Source organism: Haplochromis burtoni, unplaced genomic scaffold (genome assembly GCF_018398535.1).
Source record: "Haplochromis burtoni strain Fernald_Lab_line unplaced genomic scaffold, NCSU_Asbu1 Contig_42, whole genome shotgun sequence".
Lineage (NCBI taxonomy): Eukaryota > Metazoa > Chordata > Actinopteri > Cichliformes > Cichlidae > Haplochromis > Haplochromis burtoni.
The window spans coordinates 1,960,637-1,970,962 of record NW_024582403.1 but is presented as its reverse complement, the minus strand read 5'-3'; the positions used below and the strand labels follow the sequence as shown (position 1 = coordinate 1,970,962).

Below are 10,326 nucleotides of genomic sequence, written 5' to 3'. Positions count from 1 at the left end.
TTTTTATTTGCTTAAAGAACATAAGTTGTACCATTATTAGAGAAAGATCACAAATGAAAAGGTGATAATAAACAAGAAAAAAAAAGGCTAAAGGGGAACCTTCTACATAGTTTGGTCAGCTTAGGCAGGCCACATGTTGGGTTGAGTCCCAGTCAACATCGTGAGGTTGTCTTTGGCTGTTAGTAAAGGGAAAAGACCAAAGTCAGTCACTTCATGCAAAGTTTGCGCTGTGCCAAACCTATCCACCCTACTGCTCAATTCGTGCCGTGTGTGAAGAAATTCTTCATGCCAGTGAAGCTAGACAGCCTCTGTGTTTTGTCACTGTACGCATGGTGATATTTCTTCAGCACTGTGGGGTTTTTTTCCAACTTCAAAGATTAACAGGTGTCCTTTAATGACATTTATGCACAATATCAAAATGTCGTTGCTTTCTGCAGCTGAGGTTAGTGTTGGATTAAAAACCCACATGTTGTGTCACGCAGCAATCGTGATGTGTAAAGGTCTTTAATCATTATAGTTGCGGAGAGAATTTGACACTGGCTGGAAAAACCTAAGGATGCTGCATCCAACATCTGCAGAGAAACAATCTTCCAGTCAAATCTTACTAAGGATTAATGCAAAAAAATGACATTTTTTCTGTATCCTGTAGTATGAATGTTTATTAGACTATAATACAAATAGAGTCAGAAGTGACATTACGAGGTTTTTGGACACGGAATTAGCAGAGACAGGCCGCTGGGACACCTATCAATCAAAGCTACCACGGCTCTTACTTCCAAAATGTAAAAAAAGACTCTCCATACTACTTTTTTATAAAGAGATAAATTGGCTTAGAGGCCATTTTTTTGCATCGAAATGAGAGTAAATGGGGACTCTGACTTTTTGGACAACTGGGAGTTTCAACCGGCATGTCTGAAAATACCAAAGACAACGACAAATCCATCCCGCTCTGTTAAGCTTTGAACATTGCATAAAAGAAACCAGTGCATCTCATAATGATTCTTTTTTTTTTTAGCATATGACTATGTGTCCCTTTCTACATTCTTGTGCCTATTCATAATACAGTTGGTTTAATAGCTAGTGAGGACAGACACCTTCCACTATCGAAGTGCCAGTAAGAGACATACACACACATCCAAAAACGAGCCATTCAGGATTATAATATTAATAATATAAATGGAGAGGAGTAAGTAAATCTAGATATCCTCAGTTATTTAATGTTTCAGTGTCAGAGCTGTCTCGTATTTTCTGGCAAACGTTGAATAATGACATTTAAAATCAAAATAAATGAAATAAAGATTAACATTTGTTCATAACTGCAATGGAATAACTTGATTACTGCTTTTTTCCATAAAAGACAGACAAACACAGCTTGAGCGTCTCCATTTGTGACTTTACATCCATCACTTTTATAGTGATGGATGTATGGCTCCCTCTGATGGTCAGAGAGCAGAGCAGCTCAAAAGCTTAGTGACCTATGAACTTTTTTATGCTCAAAATTATGATGTATTTAGCAACAGTTGAGCTGTACACATGTAGAATATGACATTTGATGGTTTGCAGATATTGGAAGAACAATATCTGCAAACCAAGTATATGTAATAAGACTGATTTGTGATGTATATTGATTGATTGATAAGGTGTAGTGTAAATATTTCAGTGTGTGTATATAATATATCTCTGTATGTGTATTTGCTTGACAGCCCTACAAATGAATGAAATTGCAGTAAACTTTACTGACTTTTACTTACTGACTTTTACTTACTGTACTTACTTTTATTTGAATTTTGCACCACGTTTTGAAAAGACAGACTAGTTTAACTAGTTTAATATCTGTGCAAAGGTGTGGCTGGAAACTGTGACTTTAGTGACTCATTTAGTTTTCACAGTTTTTCAAAGTGTGATGTTTCTCACAGCTACAGAAAACAAGAAAAAAGGCGAGCAGTTGCGCTTTTAAACCTCATTAAACATCAGTTCACTTGGTAGTGAGAGGTCCAGAGTTCCCTTTAAACTCCAAAATAAAACCATAAAAAGAGTCATAAATAAATGAATGTGTAAAGAAAAGAAATAGAAAGGAAGGAAGTCCTGTTGATGAAAACCCAGAGGATTGAGCCAGCAACCTTCTGATGGTTGCTCTATCTGTCCACTTTTACAGTTCCCTATAAGCCTCTCTAAAAGCTTTATAGAGAACTCTGCTGCCCTCTGCAACATATCATGACGTATTGAGCAACAACACTATGGAAAGAGGAAAAATGTAATAAAACATCTGACATAAAATGTAAAAATGTGTGACATATTTATTAATATACATTTTTAGCAATTGAAAGCACCCTATCAGGTGCAGTGTGCATGTGTTTGCATTAAGTCTGCATCACTCACAATAGTAATCAGCATAATTAGAATCACTTATTTGAATCAAACTAAAGAGTAACATTTTGAACAGCTAGACCTCTTGCTGGAAAAGAAAAAAACGTCAACAGCTCGTGTACGTTTTACAGTTTTAAAGGTGTGATTTTTCATGCTGCTAGAGAAAATGACAAAGAGAAAATGGGAATACTTTTCGGTTAATTTAATGTAAGTCCATTTAATAATGAGGGTACAGGACTTTAAAGATCAAAATAAAAACCACAAAAAGAATCTTAAAAAAGACTGCAATGATAAATGTCTGACAAAAGTTTCAGAAGAGAAATACACCAGATGTGTTGTTAATGAAAACCACAGACAGACTGCAAGGTGATGCATAAAGTTGCACCCCTTAATGACTGCACCTCACAGGCACAATGTACACTCTGCAACTGTTTTTGCTCTTCCTACCAACTAGTTGTCTCAAACAAAATGGTAAGAATTTAGTATCTTATCTTTTTTTCAAAGAATGCGAGATAATTGTTATTCTTTTTTTCTTTTTTTTCATTTCTTTGCAGCAAGAAGAGTTCAATGCTGTATATGGCATCAGTGCAACACAGGATAAGGCACGTATGTGGAGGATTCCTTGTCAGTGAAGACTTCGTATTGACTGCTGCACACTGTGATGATTGGTAAGTTACTAAGATCCTACAAGGAATCTGTTCATCACCTAAATATGAATATTTCTGCAGACTTCTTAATTATTATCAATGCAGGAAATGTTGTTCTGGGCACCCACAATCTCAAGAAAGCTGAGAAGACCATGATATATCAAATAAAAAAGAAGTGCAAGCATCCTTCTTACAAGAATGCTAAATCTGGAAATGATATCATGCTTCTCAAAGTAAGTAAATAACTCTTTAACTTCAGTGTTCATCAACTCATTTATTACAATATTATATGTTGATATGATATGCATGATATATTTGAAGATCTCAATTCATAAAATTTCAAGACTGTGATTTTATGTATTTTTGTCGTTGTTGTTGTTGTCTCCAGCAAAATCAAATAAAGATATTTTTTCTCACAGGGTGATTCTGGGGGTCCTCTGGTATGTGACAAGAAGATGGCACCCATATACAAATGCACACACACACACGCACACACATACACACACATGTGTGCATTTACAGTACTTTAACATCTGACATGTGACCGTGAAGGTGTAGCTGGAAAATGTGGTTTCATTGACTCACAGACTCAACATATACGTGTTGATGAAAAGCCACAGAAACATTGCAAGGTGATGCATAAAGCAGACAAACTGCCCCCCTAAACAACGACATTTTACTTGACTTCCACGCATCATGCACGCTCTACAGAAGTGTCTTCTAGTCACAGCTGTGACATGCCTCATACAAAATGGTAAGATTGTAAAATATTTTTCTTAAATTTATACAAAAACGATATTTCTCTCAGTTTTTTCTTCATTTATTTTCAGCACTGGGAAGTGAAATCATAAATGGCAAAAAGGCTGATGAAAAGTTCATGCAGTATATGGCATCAGTACAAAACAACAAAATACACACATGTGGAGGATTCCTTGTCAGTGAAGACTTTGTAATGACTGCTGCGCATTGTGCTGTTAAGTGAGTAACCACCAAAAGCGTGTCACATTCATCTAAATATAAATAATTATTTTGGTTTCTCATTCATTATTCATGTAGGAAGCTTAAATCCTTAAGTGTTGTTCTGGGTACCCATGATCTCAAGAAGGCAAATAAGAAAATGAGATATGGAGTAAAAATGATGTGCAGACACCCTGCCTTCAAGGAAGTTGCAAATGGGAATGACATCATGCTCCTCAAAGTAAGTATTCGTCTATTCAGCCTCGGCTTCACAAAGGATATCAGACGTTCTTATGAATCAATCAATAATAAAAATAGTTAATACAGGGAGGAAAGTATAAAATAAAAATAAAAGAATAAATAAAAGAAACATAATTAAAAGAACAACAAAAAACCTAAACATTTTCTCGCACTTTCGGCCAGCATTTATTGTCAAACCACATGATCAATCACCAATTACATGATTTTGTTTAAGCTTCAACCAATCAAAGCACATTTGATTGTAGTATAGGTAAAACCAACAGCAACAATAATAATACATGAAATTACTTCTTGTTCCACAACAAAACAAACAAGCACCTTTTCTTATTTTTGCTGTAACAATAATATACATGTCACGCATTATTGGATATATTCATACATCTAAATACAAAGACGATAATAATAGTATTTTAGAATAATTTGCCTTATGCAAGTCGCTACCCACATTTGTGCATGCACTATCTGTTTGAGAGACATGCAAAGACAAATATTGGAGAACTTTAAATACACACAAATTTGACATCTTCATAACTGATTTCAATTTTAATCATTTATTTTCTGAGGTTTTTGATTTTATCTTTCCAGCTGTCTAAGAAAGTTTCCCTGGGTGGCAAAAAACCAATTAAGCTAATTCCACTTCCAATTCAACAACTAAACCTGAAGGAAAAGAAGATCTGCAGTGTAGCTGGATGGGGGCCCACAGAACCTCGTAAACATCGATCTGGTTATGTTAATGAGCTGCAAGTGTTGGATGTTCCCATCATTAACAAGGACGAGTGTCAGAAGGTGTGGGGACAAATTCCCAAAAATGTTATTTGCGCCGGTGGATACAAAGCAAAGAGTGGAATCTGTCAGGTCTTTTTTTCATGTTTTCTTATCAAAATAGTATAAACATCAAAATTATTGAAAAACAATAAATTAATAATTGATATTTCTTCCTCACAGGGTGATTCTGGTGGGCCTCTCATATGTAACAAGTTGGCTGTTGGCATTGTTTCCTTTAACAACGACAATGGCTGTAACTATCCAGATGTCCCAAACGTCTATACAGACATATCACAATTTCTTCCTTGGATCACAGATATTCTCAAGAAAAAAAAATGCAAAGGGTAAAAAATATTTTAAATTGTGTTATGGGTGTATTGTAAGACTGTTGGGCAAGTGATATGTGAGCTGTGTAAACTGCTTAAATTCAGCAATATCTAACATTAAAGGGCCTTTCAAAAAACTGCTGATGACTCTTTTCAATGTCAAGCTTACACTAGAACATCAGTAACATAGTAGCTTTGAAGTGCGCAAGTTAGTATGATGTAAAAAAAACAAAGGTTTTTCGTTAGTTGTATTACACAAACTAATTTGTCAGAAAAAGAATAAAGATCCATTGAGAATTCAAAAAGGCTCATAAACAGTAATATCCAGCGCAAATTAATCTCATTTCATTACAATCTGACCGATACTGTAGGAGGAGTGATTCTTATGAAACATGGCCAGACACTTCACCATGGCTAAAACTCCTCAATCCACATCAATCAGAAAAAAGAAAGAAAGAAAAGTGTATAGTTTTGTTTGACATCACAATTGTACATGGCTATTGAGAGGTCGAGTGACTTCACAAAGAAATTTGATAATTCATGAATTAATTTCCTGTATTTAGTAGACTTTTTGCACATTTTATTTTACATCAGTTTATACTGTGCATGCTGTTATTTATGAAAAAGAAACCAAAATCCAAATCCAATTTATTTATATAGCACATTTAAAAACAAAGAGTTTGCCCAAAGTGCTGTACAGAGACAAAGGGGTAAAACACAAGATAAAACCACTGACACCCACATAAACACATAATAACACATAACAAACATATCAACTCACACCAGTCTAAATGCTATCAAAAAAGGTGTTTTTTCAAAAGAGACATAAAAATAGGAAATTAATATGCCTGTCTGATATTTAAGGGGACTTATTCCAAAGTTTGGGAGTCATAATTGAAGACGCTTGTTGTCATCTACGCTTTAGCCTAGATTTTGGAACAACCAAAAGCAGCAGGTTGGCTGATCTAAGGGCCCGTGAAGGAATATAAGGCTGAAGTATCTCGGAAAGGTAAGGGGGAGCATTTAGGCATTTATAAACCAGCGTTAGGACTTTGAAATTAGCCAAGCCAACCACAATTCCCAAGCGGGTTGCATGAAATATTATTAGGCCTAAATGCAATCACTTCCATTTTATCCTCATTGAAGCTCAAAAAGTTCAGAGCCATCCAAGCTCTGACATCTTCAAGGCAGTTCAGAAAGATTTGAATCGAGCCTGGGCCGTTTGGCGCTAAAGGCAAATAAATTTGGCAGTCGTCTGCATAGCAGTGAAAGGATATTTTGTGTTTTCTAAAATAGACCCCAAAGGGAGCACGTACAGTGAAAAAAGAAGAGGGCCAAGGATTGAGCCCTGAGGCACCCCACAAGAAAGAGGGGCTGAGGTGGATTCAAATTTTCAACATTAACACTAAACGTTCTGCCACTCAAATAACGAAGTTATTGAACGAAGCCAATCCAGTGTTACACCTTTGATGCCAACCAGGCGTTCCAAACAAGAGATGAGAATACTGTCGCCAACAGTATTAAACGCTGTAGTTAGATCTAAAAGCACAAGGCTCACGGTACTTCGACAATCATTGGCTAAACAGATATCGTTACAAAACCCATAAAAGTGCTGTTTCAGTGGAGTGTAGATGTTTAAACCAAACTGAAAAACTTCCAGGATACCATTAGTATGTAAAAACGTATTCAGTTGGGTAAAAACATTTTTTTCCAATAACTTTGAATGGAAAATTTAGTAAAGAATGGAAATTTTGAAATAGGTCAAAAATTTGAGCAAACTGAAGGGTCAAGGCCAGGATTTTTAAATAAAGGGTTTACAATTGCATGTTTTAAACCATCAGGAAGTACACTGGAAGTAATATTGCTATTTATAATGGCAAGGACTAAGGTTCCAATCAAGGGAAAACCTCTTTAAAAACCATGCAGGGATAACATCCACGGGAGAACCAGAAGGTTTAATTTGACTAATCATCTCGTTAAGAAGTGTAATTGAGACAGGTTTAAACTGGCAGCTGAACAGGGACTAAACATGGACGGGTCACATGTAGGAGGTACTATTGCTGACTCGACCTTGTTTACAAAAAGAGAAAGAAACTGATTACATCTGTCAACAGAGCCTTTTACCAAAACTAAAATCCAGACACTAATTAAATTTCAAATAAAATATGTGTGAATGAGAATATGTGGCTATAATGTGTCAATAGTGAGCCTCATATTAAACAAAAGTCTTTTTGTTTTTCCTTTTTTTGTGTCCTGTCTGGCACTGTAGCAATCAGAATTATTGTCTGAAGGCCAAGAAAAGTCATTTTGTATACAAATATTTTTGCGGCCCGCGGTCCATTTTTAATTGGCCCGCAAGTAAATAGAATAGAATATGGCCCACACTTCAACTTTTGCTTGAGTGTATTGCACCTCTTAGTTTTAACACCAGGGGGAGCTGCTGTTGATCAAGGCAGTTGCTCCACCAAAATGGACAATCACAGAAGAAATTTACCCCAAGTTACTAAACATGGCAGAACCAAAGAAGCGAAAGGTAGAAAAGTGAGTGCAGAAAATTTCAGACACGGTGGGAGAGTGAATATTTCTTCAAATAATTCAAGGGGAAGTGTATCTGTTTGATCTGCACTGAAACTGTGGCAATTATGAAATAATGCACCACGTCATTATGAAACCAAACATCAGGCCTATGCATCCTACACTGGTGCTGAGCGAGAGCAGCAAAGGGTAGCTCTCCTGCGGGGTCAGCAACAGTATTTTTTTCGTGCTCAAATTGTCCAGGAAAAGGCTCCAATAGCCAGCTATGAGGTCGCCCAATGTTACGTTCCCCTGAGGGGTCTAGGCGGTGAGGGGGAAGTAACAAAAGTGACCGGGTCAGAAAAAGGAGTCAGGGAGGCAAAACAGTTAAATAAAACAGTTTTATTGAAGTAATTCAACTAAAAGAGACGGACAAGCCGTTATCACCACAAAAGAAACAAACAAAACTCAGGCGTCGGTCAGTAAGGCAAAAAGTCAAAAGGAAAGCGCAGCTCACTAGCTGGAAACCACAATACACAGCTCACTAGCTGGAAACCACAATACACAGCTCACTAGCTGGAAACCACAATACACAGCTCACTAGCTGGAAACCACAATACACAGCTCACCAGCTGGAAACACCACAAGACACAGCTCACTAGCTATAACCACACTATTGGCACTCTGGCCCAGAGCTCACCCTGCACGGGGCTTAAATACCCTTAATTGCTGATGGGAGTCAGCTGCGCCGGAGGGAAAGGTGGCATCTCAGGCAGGAGGTAGTGGGACACGCCCACACAGGCACCCTCAGGAGGAGGCCCTGCTAGGGCCGTAACACCCAACTCATCGCAAGACATGGCAAGGCTTTTTCAGATGGAGACCTCATAAAACACGGCCTCGTTAAAGTCACCGAAATAATGTGCCGCAGCTGGATGGCCCGATTTACATACCCAGCTCAGCTGATACTCACCAGAATAATTTACTAAAATTATATGGACTCCTGTTATTAAGTCCAGTTCAGTCTATTAACGGACGTTAATAGATGTTTTGCTAAGCCTAATAACTTAAATAACAAACTTGAAATGTACCGTCCCATTTTCCCCTTTATTGTTTTAAACGGATGCAAAATAACTTTGTTGTTTGCAAAACTTGTGCATAGGATTTTAAAATCGACAATTTATATTTGCTGTAAATCCTCTGTCTAAGAAGAAATCTGAGGCTGCTGTTCTGAGAATGAGCTACCAAAGCTTTTTCTGAATAAATCAATAAAGATCCATTTATGGAAAGCTGTGATGAAGGCAGTTTTGTCTTTAATTATATTCAACAATATAACACATTTGACCACTTTTAAGTGATTTTTCTAACTTTAATACACTAAAGTTAAGGTTATATACCTAATTTATACCTAATTGGCCCTCAGTGAAAAAAGTTTGGACACCCCTTATAGCTTTCAAGGGCAATAAGATGACTGCTTCATTATTGTAAGGTGACCACCACCAAAATGAAGCAAGATTGTTTTTGTTTTTTTCACAGTTTACAACCTTTAATATAAAGCTACTGTTAACATCTTGTTAGTCTACTGTTGCTAATAATTAGATAAATAATTATGACCTCCACACACTCTCTTGCTTATAGAAATGTGCAACGCCATAAAATTCAAAATGACATTTTCTTTTTCTCAAACTGGTGCATTTTCTCAGTTGAAACATTTTGTATATTTTTGTGCTCTATTGTGAATAAAATACGGATTTATGAGGGCCTCTCTGCTTGCCTTTCTGCTTTTTTGGTTATGTAAAACTGTGGTTGTATATCACATATCTGCAAATAACAATGCTTTTTTTGGGGTTTTTGTTTTTTGTTTTTTTGGTGCAACTGCACATGTAGTAGCATGCATAAAAACCAGTGATGGGAATAACGGCGTTACAAGTAACGGCGTTACTTTTTTCAGTAACGAAATAATCTAACTAATTAATATTCCTATCGTTACAATGTCGTTACAGTTACTAACAAGAAAATGCGGTTCGTTACTATTTTTCAACAAACAGACGGTTGAAGCTGTGTTCAGTTTACTGCATCTTATATCAGTTGCACGGACGTAGCTGCCTACGGATGCTACAGCTTTAAGCAGCTGCGCGCACTCCCGCGCTAGAAAGTGTTCACGATCACTTTCTAGCGCAACACCTGGAGCTAAGGGGGCAAAACAATCGCATGAGTGCTGCTGCTTGACTGAGGAAAAATAAAGTAGTCGTGGTAAGCCAATCACATGACCGCTTAAAGACAAAGCAACAAGGTGATTTATACCAGTTTATAAATTGTGTTGATAGGCCACGTAAAACCAGAGTCATGATAAACAATATATACGCAGCGTTTTTTCCTCAATAGTTTCGTCACGTTTACTGTCTAAGGACAGCGCTAGCAAGCACTCTGCTTATGAGCAAAAAAACAAAAACAAAACAGAGGACGTTTTAGGAGTGATGGCGAGAGAGAGA

At 36.9% G+C, this 10,326-nt stretch overlaps 1 protein-coding gene across 5 annotated transcripts; it reads left to right on the top strand.

The window, feature by feature from the left end:
* The first annotated feature begins 2,742 nt into the window (after window positions 1-2,742).
* On the top strand, window positions 2,743-6,375 carry LOC102303102 (granzyme-like protein 1). 5 transcript variants are annotated; one of them, XM_042220085.1, is made up of 8 exons: window positions 2,743-2,838; window positions 2,922-3,035; window positions 3,434-3,768; window positions 3,845-3,992; window positions 4,071-4,212; window positions 4,818-5,087; window positions 5,178-5,341; window positions 6,249-6,375. In XM_042220085.1, the coding sequence occupies exons 3-8, from the start codon at window positions 3,711-3,713 to the stop codon at window positions 6,310-6,312; spliced, it is 846 nt and encodes a 281-aa protein (XP_042076019.1). In that variant the 5' UTR covers window positions 2,743-2,838; window positions 2,922-3,035; window positions 3,434-3,710; the 3' UTR covers window positions 6,313-6,375. The 5 variants fall into 5 exon arrangements, with proteins under 5 accessions (XP_042076019.1, XP_014188600.2, XP_042076021.1 ...); XM_014333114.2 differs by lacking the exon at window positions 2,743-2,838 and having other exon boundaries at window positions 2,889-3,035; window positions 3,434-3,454; window positions 3,602-3,768; XM_042220087.1 differs by lacking the exon at window positions 2,743-2,838 and adding an exon at window positions 3,120-3,247 and having other exon boundaries at window positions 2,889-3,035.
* Window positions 6,376-10,326: the final 3,951 nt, after the last annotated feature.

What these genes read in the sequence shown, in the direction of transcription:
- LOC102303102 (XM_042220085.1), top strand. Translation starts at nt 3,711, where the DNA reads ATGCACGCTCTACAGAAGTGTCTTCTAGTCACAGCTGTGACATGCCTC. An exon ending in GACATGCCTCATACAAAATG is followed by an intron (nt 3,769 to 3,844) that starts GTAAGATTGTAA and finishes ATTTATTTTCAG; the next exon opens with CACTGGGAAGTGAAATCATA. An exon ending in ATGACATCATGCTCCTCAAA is followed by an intron (nt 4,213 to 4,817) that starts GTAAGTATTCGT and finishes TTATCTTTCCAG; the next exon opens with CTGTCTAAGAAAGTTTCCCT.